Source organism: Oryx dammah, unplaced genomic scaffold, assembly GCF_014754425.2.
Source record: "Oryx dammah isolate SB20612 unplaced genomic scaffold, SCBI_Odam_1.1 HiC_scaffold_6, whole genome shotgun sequence".
Taxonomy (NCBI): domain Eukaryota; kingdom Metazoa; phylum Chordata; class Mammalia; order Artiodactyla; family Bovidae; genus Oryx; species Oryx dammah.
In genome coordinates, this window is record NW_024070190.1 from 36,906,573 (window position 1) to 36,920,126 (window position 13,554).

The window sequence follows — 13,554 nt, forward strand, 5'->3', positions numbered from 1 at the left end:
TAATTGCAGTTACCTGATGATATGTAATGTTAAGCATATTTTCATATGCTTACTTTTCATCTGTATGTTTTTCTTAGGGTGTCTGGTCAGATCTTATTCTATCATTTTTAGATATTTTTGTTTTATTTTTATTGTTGAATTTTAAGAATTCTTTGTAGATTTAGAATACCAGTCCTTTGGCAGATATATTTTGCAATTTTTTTCCCCCTAATCTGTGGCTTGCCTTTTCATTCACTTAACAGTGCCTTTCACAGAGCAGACGTTTCAATTTTTTATTAAGTCCACTTTGTTAATTTTTCTTTTCTTTTTTCTTTTTTTACTTTTGTTGTAGTATTTAAAAAGTCATTTCTAAATTCAAAGTTAACCTAGATTTTCTCCTAGGAGTTTTAAAGTTTTGCATCTTACATGTAGATTTATGATTCCACATTTAATTTATCATTCACATTTTTCCCCTGGATAGAAAAAATACTTGAAAAAGCAGTAGCTACCAAGACAAAATACACAAAGTATAATTTTTCAAAATCGAAAGCAAGATTTTTACAGATTTAAAGTGTTACAAGTCACTATTGGGAGACACAATAATGCTTGTTTAAGGAGAACTGGATAAAGAAGGGATGGCTAAATAAAATATCTTAGAGAAAAACTGGCTAATGGTCTGACACAGTAGTAAAAATGTAAACTTTAGGGTATTGTTTTCCATAAAAATCTTTCCCATCTCTATCAAAAATTTATTTGCATTCCTATGGGCCAAGAATTACTAGCTTTGCTATCTCTTTTAAACAAATTGAGCATCTACAGAATTGTAAACTTTCCTAACCAATAGTAAATAGCGAGTGGAAGAAAGATTCACACTGCTGGAGAATTAGATCTGCCATGCTTGGTTCACAATGTCTGAGGACAAGTACTACACCATCCAGGGTTTGTTGAACCTGCAGAGGAACTGGGGATACGGAAACTCAGCTACAAGTTATTGTCAAGTTAACCCCAACATTGTTCGAGGGTCAACAGTTGCTGAGTATACTTGTTTTATAATAAATTCTTCAGAATTCCTTTAAGTATAGTTTGGTAAAGAACTAGTTTGGGAATAGCAATCTTTATGTTTCTTTTGATTGTTGTCAGACGTGTGTCAAGTAAGTCTGAGGTGGTTCAAGTCCAATGAAGAATAAATGGCTTATAGTGAATATGAGCAAACTTGAAAATTTCACTCACTGATAAAGATTAACAAAACTTGATGATAAAATGATAAGATGAACGGATAATTTTGACTATTATCTTTGGGGAAGAATAAAAGATAATTGGACACGACTGAGTGACTTCACTTTGACTTTTCACTTTCGTGCATTGGAGAAGGAAATGGCAACCCACTCCAGTATTCTTGCCTGGAAAATCCCACGGATGGAGGAGCCTGGTGGGCTGCCGTCTATAGGATCTCACAGAGTTGGACACAACTGAAGCGACTTAGCAGCAGCAAAAGACAATGAAAGAGAGTAATTCTTACCAGTATTTTATAATAACTATAAATATAGCAAAAATTTTTAAAATTGTAAATCAGAATATTCTAAACCTGCAACTTTTATAACATTTTACATCAAATATACTTCAAATAAAATTTTTTTAAAAATTAGAAAGTAATTCTTTCTGGTTACTGGATTGTAAACCTTTTACAGACAGGGATTTGCCTATTTATCGTCCATATAATCTACAATTTCTAACATATCATAATACTTAGTCTTAGGAAAGAAGATAGAGGAAGGTTTTAAGGATGTAGAAAAAGGATGCAAAATTTCAAAAGGCTTTGCATTTAGCTACACACATGTTCTTTATTCTCAAAATAGCACTTGCCTAAATCTTTATGTAGGATATTAGTTAATTAGGAGAACAATTTTGAAGATCAAATCTTACTAAAAAGAAATTTTGGCCACCTTTAGGTAGATACACAAACAGCAATTTAACATATACTGGTGTTTTCCATTAGTTTTTTAGCTTCAAATATAAAATTATTGTGTAGTTGCCTATATAATGAATTTTAAATTTACAGGTATAGATCCAAGTGTAAAAAATGGAAACTTATTTTCTTATAATTAAAATTAGTTAAATCTCTGAGCTCATGTACAATGGGTTACTAACCTTTATCTTGCCAATATAAGAAATCTAACCTCTTTTGGCTTAAAACACAGTCTCTTTGGAATAAAAGTTTTCTCTTTATTAAAATATTCTTTTCTCTCTTCTTTTCTTCTCAGAATTTTGTTTGACATATGCACATATCAGGGGAAGAAACAGTTGGTGGTATATTATTCCCCATTCAATGGATTATAGCATAGACACTCTACCTCTTTAGGTTTTGCCATTGATCTATTCAAAGCCCAGCTTTGGTAATTAAAATAAAACAACATTTACCCTCAATGGACATGAGTTTGAGCAAGCTCTGGGAGATGGTGAAGGACGGGGAAACCTGGTGTGCTGCAGTCCATGGGGTTGCAGAGTCAGACTCGACTGAGCAAGTGAACAACAACCCCTCAAATAAGTATGGCTTTTGCGAATGAAATGTGCTTCCACTTTCAGTCTGTTCTTTGGGCTATGGATTTATACAATTCTGCTTTAGAGGTTAAAAGTCAATAAATTAACTTCTTCTCACTGGATTTTGTTTGTTTCTACTCTCCCTGAGGCAAGTTCTAACTTAATTATAGAAAACTAAAGAATTAAAAACTTGTAGAAAGCACTTATATGTATTTCAAAATTTTATTGTGGCTATACTTGCTGCAGTGACTAAAGATGGAGTCACCCAGAGAAGTATGCAACAAATGAAATATCTTGTAGTCTAAGATCAGTTCCTTTATTGCCCTGTTTATTACTGTTTTGCAGCAAAACAGAAATCACCCTTTGCATCTCAGAATAGCTATAAAATGAGCGATAGAAATTGCTAGCAGTCTATGCTCTTAAAATAATGTGCTTCAGGACATTTCATCACTCACCCCAAATCAAATGTTAAGCTGACACTCTGAAGTGATTAAGACATATCTTCAACTAATCCTTCGAAACGTATAATACAGTTGACCCTTGAAAAACATGAGTTTGAACTGCACAGGTCCACTTACACAAGGATAATTTTCAATAGTAAATGTAACAGTACTATACTGTCCGGAGTTTGTTGAATCTGCAGAGGAACAGGGATATGGAGACTCAGCTACAAGTTATATACAAGTTAACCCCAACATTGTTCAAGGGTCAACAGCTGCTGAGTATACTTGTTTTATAATAACATTTTCTTTCTTTTAAACCTCATTGTAAAAATTACGTAATTGTTGAGTCCAGGTACACCTGTGTTTGAGAAAAAAAGTAAATTTGGAGGTGGAGCTCTTAATGATTTTCATATGTCTGAAGAGCTTCCCTGGTGGTTTAGTGGTAAAGTATCTGCCTGCTAACGTAGGAGATGTATATTGGATCCCTGGGAGGTGAAGATCCCCTGAAGAAGGAAATGGTAGGCAACTCCAATATTCTTTCCTGGAAAATCCCATGGACAGAGGAGCCTGGAGGGCTTCAGTCCATGGGGTCACAAAAGTCGGACATGGCTTAGTGACTAAACAACCACAACAAAAGTGTAAACTCATTTCAACAGGAAAGACTTAAGAGATACACCAGTAGAAAGTTTTTCACAGAGTATTTGGAGTTTTATTTCCTTGCTAGAGATGTGGGGTTATAATGCTAGACCTGAAACCTTCAGCTATCATGAAGGCCTTTTTAAATACTTAAATTCACCTGAAATATGACTAGTAAAGAAATAATTGTTTTTAAGAAATTAACTTAATGTTTAGTTTCTGTGTATGTGGGAAGTGCCCATTCTTTTTTCTTTTTCTTTTTCTTTTCTTTTTCTGGCACTCTATGTTTAGCCTTTCATGCAAATAATTGTTGCTGGCATTTTGTGAAACATTCAGCATAATGGGAAAGTGTCACAATAATGGAAATCTTGCAAACCTTTCTTAATATTTCTGTGCTATATTTAATATTAGTAATTCAAAAGATCATTTAGTCATCATCTCCAGTGTTCTCAATATAACTGCTTCAGATAAAATCTGTTATGTGCTTCTTGTCATTTTCCCCTTATTTTACATTGCATATTTTCATTTAAGATTTTTATTTTCATATCTGACTTTACCTCTATAATTCTTCACCATAATTAACACCATGACTTTTGACTATGTTGCTCAATCTAAAGCAATAACCACAGAAACTTCTATAAGGAGAAGAAAAAAAGAATCAGAAAAATTCTTATTGTATTTTTTATTCTCTGCTTAAAGTAATAAAATGATTTGTAAGTACATATCTCCTTGTTTTATAGAAAAAGTGAACATTTAATCATTGTTAGTGAATATTCTTTGTGCATTTTTCCTGTGCAAAATCATAGAAAAAAATAGTTCGTGGCAGCTATGATTTCACCTTTAATTAAACAGAAATTACTGAGTTTATTAGATCATTAATCTTCTAAGAATGAGCAATGTTTTTTCTTTCCTAAATATCTTTTCACTTTCATAGAACTGAGCAAAAAAGCAGCTCTGCAATCTAAAATCAAGCAACCATAGTGAATACAGATTAAACATTTATTGAGTACATATATGTTTTTTTTTTTTCTTTTCTTTAATCTTCCCAGCATACGTGGAAAGTAACAGTTTCTTAATGTGTCATTAAAGGGTGCATCTGTGGATTTCTTAAAACCGGGTAATTATGCCTTCCACATTAATGCTTGTACTTCAGTTCCAGGGGAAACATGATGGTGATGATACACATGTGCTTTCTGTTGAGATGGGACTGTGCCTGGATTTATTATAGGCCTTAATGACACATTCATAACTGAATGCTACAAATTAGGTTAAAACTCCAGTGAATTTATAATGAAGGTTTTCAGTATTTAATCTTTTTTATTCAAATGAACTACTGCCCTTAATATGGGTTAAATTGACCAAATTTAAGGCTACAGAAATGTGTCTACCAATGTTTATAACCCATAATTTAGGATTCAGACAAAATAATTTACAATCCCCAGGTGCACCTTATAAGAATTCATTCATTCATTCAATAGACATTCTTATAATCCTAACAGATGCCTTGTACTGTGCCAAGGGCTAGATACCTCAAGGAATAAGATAAAATTCCTGCACTTGTATTTATTTGCCAGTCTACTGGAGAGATAGTTTCATTTGTACATCATTAAAACACAGAAAGAAGCTCTAATGAAACATGTAAAGTATTTTATGTGAAACCCAAACATCATGGAACTGAATTTGCCTGTCCTGAGGCAGGGCATTTGACTAGTGTATTGAAAGAATACTATGAGCAAACAGGCCAGAGGGGATTGGCAACTGTGATATTATGGTTTGGAATAAAAAATATGTATCAGTCAGTCTCTCCCATCAAGAAGCTTCCATAAACCTCTTATCCTTCTCCATCAGAGGGTAGACAGACTGAAACCACAATCACAGAAAACTAACCAATATGATCATATGGACCACAGCCTGTCTAAGTCAATGAAACTATGAGTCATGCTCTGTAGGGCCACCCAAGATGGCCGGGTCATGGTGGAGAGGTCTGAGAAAACGTGGTCCCCTGGAGAAGGGAATGGCAAACCACTTCAGTATCCTTGCCTTGGGAACCCCATGAACAGTGGGAAAAGGCGAAAAGATAGCACACTGAAAGATGAAGGCCCCAGGACGGTAGGTGCCCAATATGCTACTGGAGATCACTAGAGAGATAACTCCAGAAAGAATGAAGAGACGGAGCCAAAGCAAAAACAACAGCCAGTTGTGGATGTGACTGGTGATGGAAGCAAAGTCCAATGCTGTAAAAGGCAATACTGTATAGGAACCTGGAACATTAGGTCCATGAATCAAGGCAAATTGGAAATGGTCAAACAGGAGATGGCAACAGTGAACATTGACATGTTATGAATCAGCGAACTAAAATAGACTGGAATGGGTGAATTTAACTCACATGATCCTTATATCTACTACTGTGGACAAGAATCCCTTAGTAGAAATGGAGTAGCCATCATAGTTAACAAGATTCCAAAATGCAGTAATTGGATGCAATCTCAAAAATGACAGAATGACCTCTGTTCATTTCCAATGTAAACCATTCAGTATCACAGTAATCCAAGTCTATGCCCTGACCAATAATGCTGAAAAAGCTGAAGTTGAATCATTCTATGGAGACCTACAAAACCTTCTAGAACTAACAGCCAAAAAAGATGTCATTTTCATTATAGGGGACTGGAATACAAAAGTAGGAAGTTGAGAAATACCTGGAGTAATGGGCAAATTTCTCCTTGGAGTACAGAATGAAGCAGGGCAAAGGCTAGTAGAGTTGTGCCAAAAGAAGGCACAGGTCATAACAAATACCCTCTTCCAATAACACAAGAGAAGACTCTACACAAGGACATCACCAGATGGTCAATACCGAAATCTGATTGATCGTATTCTTTGCAGCCAAAGATGGAGAAGTTTTATACAGTCAGCAAAAAAAGATCAGGAGCTGACCGTGGCTCAGATCATGAACTCTTTATTGGCAAATTCAGACTTAAATTGAGGAAAGTAGGGAAAACCAGTAGACCATTCAGGTATGACCTAAATAAAATCCCTTATGACTATGCAGTGGAAGTGACAAATAGATTCAAGGGATTAGGTCTGATAGAGTGCCTGAAGAACTAATGACTAAGGTTCATGACATTGTACAATAGGTAGTGATCAAGACCATCCCTAAGAAAAAGAAATGCAAGACAGCAAATGGTTGTCTGAGGTAGCTTTGTAAACAACTATGAAAAGAAGAGAAGCAAAAGGCAAAGGAGAAAAGGAAAGATATAACCATTTAAATGCAGAGTTCCAAAGAATAGCAAGAAGAGATAAGAAAGCCTTCCTCAGTGATCAGTGCAAAGAAATAGAGGAAAACAATAGAATTGGAAAGACTAGAGATCTCTTCAAGATTTAGAGATAACAAGGGAAGTTTTCATGCAGAGATGGGCAAATAAAGGACAGAAATTATATGGACATAAGGAGCAGAAGTTGCTGGGAACAGGTGGGAAAAATACACAGAAGAACTATACAAAAAAGATCTTCATGACCCAGATAATCATGATGGTGTGATCACTCACCTAGAGACAGACATCCTGGAGTGTGAAGTCAAGTCTGCCTTAGGAAGCATCACCAGGTACTAAGGTAGTGGAGGTGATGGAATTCCAGTTGAGCTATTTCAAATCCTAAAAGATGATGCTGTTAAAGTGCTGCACTCAATATGCCAGCAAATCTGGAAAACTCAGCAGTGGCCACAGGACTGGAAAAGGTCAGTTTTCATTCCAATCCCAAAGAAAGGCAATGCCAATGATGCTCAAACTACTGCACAATTGCACACATCTCACATGCTAGCAAAGTAAGTCTCAAAATTCTCCAAGTCAGGCTTCAATAGTACGTGAACTGTGAATTTCCAGATGTTCAAGCTGGATTGAATAAAGGCAGAGGAACCAGAGATCAAATTGCCAAAATCCTTTGGATCATCAAAAAAGCAAGATAGTTCCAGAAAAACATCTATTTCTGCTTTACTGACTATGCCAAAGCCTTTGACTGTGTAGAACACAACATTTGGTGGAAAATTATTCAAGAGATGGGACTACAAGATGATCTACCTGACTCCTAAAAATCTGTATGCAGTCCAGGAAGTAAGAGTTAGAACTGCACATGGAACAACAGACTGATCAAATCAGGAAAGGAGTACCTCAAGGCTGTGTATTGTCACCCTGCTTACTTAACTTATATGAAGAGTACATCATGCAAAATGCTGGGCTGGATGAAACACAAGCTGAAATCAAGATTTCTGGGAGAAATATCAATAACCTCAGATATGCAGATGACACCACCCTTATGGCAGAAAGTGAAGAACTAAAGAGCCTCTTGATGAAAGTGAAAGAAGAGAGTGAAAATGTTTGCTTAAAACTCAATATTCAGAAAACTAAGATCATGGCATCTGGTCCCATCATTCATGGCAAATAGATGGGGAAACAGTGGAAACTGTGACAGACTTTATTTTGGGGGGCTCCAAAATCACTGCAGATGGTGATTGCAGCCATGAGATTAAAAGACCTCACTCCTTTAAGAAAGTTATGACCAACCTAGACAGCTTATTAAAAAGCAGAGACATTACTTTGCCAACAAAAGTCCTTTTAGTCAAAGCTATGGTTTTTCCAGTAGTCAAGTATGGATGTGGGAGTTGGACTGTATAAAAACCTGAGCACCAAAGAATCGATGTTTTTGAACTGTGGTGTTCATGAAGACTCTTTAGAGTCCTTTGGACAGGAAGAAGGTCCAACCAGTCCATCCTAAAGGAAATCAATCCTGAATATTCATTGGAAGGACTGATGCTGAATCTGAAACTCCAGTATTTTGGCCACCTGATGTGAAGAACCAACTCACTGGAAAAGACCCCGATTCCAGGAAAGATTGAAGGCAAGAGGAGAAGGGGATGACAGAGGATTAGATGGTTTGATGGCATCACTAACTCAATGTATATGAGTTTGAGTAAACTCCAGGAGTTGGTGATGGACAGGGAGACCTGGCGTGCTATAGTCCATGGGGTCACAAAGAGTTGGACAGGTCGGAGAGACTGAGCTGAATGATTTGGTATTTTCCTTTTTCTGGCACAAAGCTCCTAAAACCCTTGGAATGCACAAGTGACAAGAGCAATAAAGGTGTCTTTAGTTATGTTAATGAAGTTATTTTGAGGAACCCCCCTGCCAAGGATGGAGGCTGAATGATAGGGCAACCAACCGTGTGTGATTAGAGGGTTTCAGTTCCTCCTCTTTAGTTCTGGGAAGGGTAAAAGGGCTGGAGACTGAATTGATTTCCAATGGCTAATGATTTAATCAATTGAGCCTATGAAATAGAGCCTCCATAAAATCTCCAAATGATGGGGTTTAGAGAGCTTCCAGGTTGGTGAACCCTTGGAAATTTGAGGAAAGTGACGTGCCTGGAAAGGGCATGGAAACTCTGTGTCTTTCTCTATCCTTACTCTCTGCTTCTCTTCCATCTGGCCATTCCTGAGTTATAAACGTTACATCTAGTCAGTAAAATGTTTCTCTGAGTTTTTTGAGCTACTCTAGTAAATTAGTCATGCCTGAAAAGGAGGTTGTGGGAACCTCTGATTTATAGCCAGTTGGTCAGAAATACATGTAACAACCTCACCTTGGATGGGTGTCTAAAGTCTGAGGAGGGGTTCATGGGAACATTTAGTTTGTAGCAGTTATTCAGAAGCACAGGTAAAAATCTTGGCTTATGATTGGTGTCTGTAGTAGGGGTGGAAAGTGGTAGTCTTGTGAGACTAAACCCTTAATCTGTGGAATCTGATGCTATCTCCAGATGTGTATGTGTGTGTGTGTGTGTGTGTCTGTGTGTCTGTGTTAGTCGCTCAGTCATGTCCGACTCTTTGTGACTCCATGGGCTGTAGCACTCCAATATGCCAGGCTCCTCTGTCCATGGAATTCTCCAGGCAAGAATATTGGAGTGGATTTTCATTCCCTTCTCCAGGACATCTTCTGGACCTAGGGATTGAACCTGGGCCTCCTGCTTTGCAGACAGATTCTTTACTGTCTGAGCCACGTGGGAAGAACACATCTCCAGGTAGATAGTGTTGGAATTGAGTTAACTTCCAGATCACCCCATTGGTGTACAGAGTTGCTAGTTGGAAAAGCCTACACACACAAACACATATACAGACCCAAGTGAAATTGGGTCTAGAAACCCAAAAGAGCAGTCTTGGTTGAGGTTCTAGTATGCTCACTGGCACAGAGGCTTGAAAAATTATGGCAGGTTTGGAACATTATAAAATAAATATAACTGAAGCATAAGAGGCATGCAGAGGAATAGTAGACATCAAGTCTTAGAAGTTCACTGGGGACCATATTCTTTGATAGTTTGGATTTTATGCTTTGCACAATAAGAGGAAGGTGTGACTCTGCAAAGAAATAGCTTTATGAATGCCTGTTTTGTGTAGCCTATCTGCAGAAAATCGACAAGTCCAGAGAGGAGAGAGAGAAAGTGAGAAAGTTAACAATATGTTCTGGAAATTACTGAGGGCTTTTTTGTTGTAGTTGTTTTCTGTGCATGTTTTGAAGTAATAGAGGCTTAAAATATTTTGGGTGGGGATTCATTTAATAAAGACAGAAACCATTCTTTTAATATTCTTTAAATTTCTTAGAAATATCATTGCCCATGCTTGTTGATATTCCACATGTTTACTCAGCTCCACTCATTAGTTTTGTCTGGGAGCATTAATCATTTTATAGGAAAAAGAAAACCACATTGTTATACTATACTAATAACTCCCTGCTTTCTTCATGCACTAATCATGCAAAGAAGGAAAGAGAGAAAGAGGTCTGGAGCTACTCTTTAGAGTGAGCAAGTTTCTCTGGGATTCATTTTCTTCAAGTCAATCAATCTTTGTAAAGCACTCTTTATATGTGAGTCTTTTCACAGTTGTAGTGAGGTTGCTGCTTTACAATATAAAATTTATATATTTCACAGTTTTCATAATTTCCTAATTTATAAGATTTCTATAGTTGTATTAAATAGCTTACATCAATGAATATTAGTTGAATGGAATGCTGTAGTTTTATCTTTCTCTATATTTAGTATAGTTTCATAATCTACATAGTATTGCTTTTATTAGAATTGTGTTCCATCATTATACATTTTATTTTGCTTTAATATAGAATTTTCCCTTAATTTCCATTCATAAGCCATTCAAATCTAAAATCTAATCTGTTGGAATCAGAATCTAAAATCAGTTGCAATCTATAAGAATTGCTGATAAAAATGCAAAGTTTTGATTTTACAAGTTGTGCTATTTTAAAAAGGCATAAGCAGAATTGTCTGTATTTTTTCTTCTTAGTTGTCAGTGCTCTTCATTCCCAATGTGTACCTGTGTGCAACCAGAAATTAATAATTATAGTATTGGCGCTAGTGGGAAGGAGTGCTCCTGTCAGTGCAGGAGACTTAAGAGACATGGGTTCAGGTCCTGGGTTGGGAAGATCCCCTGGAGGAGGGCATGGCAATGCCCTAATATTCTTGCCTGGAGAATCCCATGGACAGAGGAGCCTGGCAAGCTACAGTCCATAGGGTCACACAGAGTTGGACAAAATTGAAGTGACATAGCACGCACGCACACACAATATGCTAGATTTGTGTGATTAAAAAAAAAACAACAAAATGAAACAAACCCACTAAACTGATTTGATCTGTTTACTTACAGAGAGCCATATCTTAGAAGATGTCAACAAATGTATCATAGCCTTGAGAGACCAGGATGCTGATAATCTAGACCGAGCTGCAGGTGCCATCAGAGGACGGGCAGCAAGAGTTGCTCACATTGTCACAGGTGAAATGGACAGTTACGAGCCAGGGGCTTACACAGAAGGTGTGATGAGAAATGTGAACTTTCTGACAAGCACTGGTAAGTCTCTGTCCTTAATAACAGTGGCTCTTTTCCTAATATTTGCGCCTACATAGCTACCAAATATTCTTACATATGGAAAGAAAATCTGAGTCTGTGCACTTTGCTTTGAAATAGATTGCTCTTATCTGATAGGTGCTTAAATCCTATGGTCATATGACTTTAAATTTATCTCTGGGGAGTAAATATACTCATCAGAGAAAAAGAACTTTTTATAAATATATGCATTCTATAAATTGCTCACAGACTTTAGCCATGTATGAATGTTTATTAATGTTAGAGCTATTAAGAGATGTAATTAGGCAGATGTGATAAGTATGTTATAGTTTCCAAGCCCTCTTTTAGCTGTACGATTGGTGCCCCAGGTTTTTGTTTACTTTGCTTAAGCAGAGCAAACTTGTCCTATGTCTCCAGAGAAATGCTTTCTGCCTTATTTCCCATTCTCTGCAAAACACTATTTTGTTCTTTCACATAATCTTTGATTACTTAAGAAATATGAATCCAAGATTTTGTTTTGGTTGTGGCACCCAAGTTAATATTTTCTGAAATCAGCAAGTAAATGCTTAGTTTCTGAAGCACACGTTAAATGGCATTCTTATTTTAACAATGTTAAGAAACTTACAGAAAATTCAAAGAAGCATTTGAATTCATATGAATTCAGAAACAATGGGTGCAATTTGAATGAGGACAACCAACTATTTTTATGTCATGATGGCAGTAGTTTTATTGTAAAAAATCCCTTAGGATCTGTGAAAACCTCAGGTTGAATTTTTTTTTATTAATTACTTCATAGCATGAGGTGATCATAGACCCATGATTCCTAAAATATTTGAAATTCTTTAGTTAAATCATTGATTCTCCCTAGAGAATTTTCTTCATGTTAAATATAGGATATATTAAATTTGGATGTACATACTTATTTTGTGAAAGCAGTAGAAGGAATGAAGATGGGTGATTTGGGAAAAGAAGAAGGTGCTCCTTGATATTACTTAACAAACATAAGCTTTTCTTAACCTTCACTAGGGATAGTTCTGAAGAACTGTACCACAAGGTAAGCTTAGTAAAGCCTGTAGGAAACTGATGATTAGTGTTGCTCTTTTTCTAGCGTGTTGATACAGAAATCATTAATGAATCTTGATGGATAGTTTCTCATTATGTCTTTGAAAATATTTCTAAAGCAATGAAATGCTTAAGATATACTAAGGAAAGAGGAAGGAGGTGTATTTGCAACCCTTGATAATGATATTTCTAAAACTAATTCCTCAAAAGTCCCTGGTGTCATAAATAGGGTACACGGTAGTTGCTTTATCAATGAGGTGTGCTTAAGGATATAATTGTGTTAGAGTGGTTCAACATCTCTTCCCTAAAATTAAATTTAACTGGTTAGTTCTTATTGGTCAAGATCAAGTACTGCATTATATTATTTTTTTTCTACCTTCTGGGAATAGAATTGTAAGTAAAAAGAATGCATCAGTGGTTCCCTTTTCAGTCAAGTGAAAAATGCCATATAGTAAATTAATTAGATAAAGTCTACCAAGGTTGTATCTATATCTTGCTTCTGTTTTGTAACCATATTGATAATGTGTTGTGAACACATTTGTATATTCACAATGCCTGTCTGAGGTACTAAATTTATAGTTTCATTCTCCATAGTATAGAGTCCATATCTGCATATGCAAAGAAGTGGAAGTGAAATTCTAGTCTCCAGAGTGTGAAATGTGTTGTGGGAACACTCATTCATAATCAATTTTTATCATCTGAAATCAGAAAATAAAAATGAAACAAAGTTATTTACACATTTAATTATATTTTTTTCAATACCTCTATGATTTATAATGACCTTACAAGATAACTAACCAACATGGCAGCATTATCATTCAGTCAGAAGAGTAAGAAATCCTTTTTTCTCTAATTAGTTGTGTGTAACTGTAATTGAAATTCTCCAGGTAAATTATGTCCTGTGCCTCAAATACAATAAATATAGAATAATCCTGAGTTATTCTGTGTAAGTCATATCTTCTTATTAACATAACAATATAGTTTATGACTTTCCAATTTTGTCATTTTAGT

The 13,554-nt window shown here is 36.0% G+C and overlaps 1 protein-coding gene across 2 annotated transcripts in view; it reads left to right on the forward strand.

The window, feature by feature from the left end:
* Window positions 1–13,554, forward strand: part of CTNNA3 (catenin alpha 3) — a 1,846,273-nt gene that overhangs the window by 1,322,082 nt on the left and 510,637 nt on the right. For both annotated transcript variants that reach the window (XM_040242231.1, XM_040242230.1), the window contains exon 12: window positions 11,284–11,484. In XM_040242231.1, coding sequence (XP_040098165.1) covers window positions 11,284–11,484 — 201 coding nt within the window. The remainder of the gene's footprint in view (window positions 1–11,283; window positions 11,485–13,554) is intronic.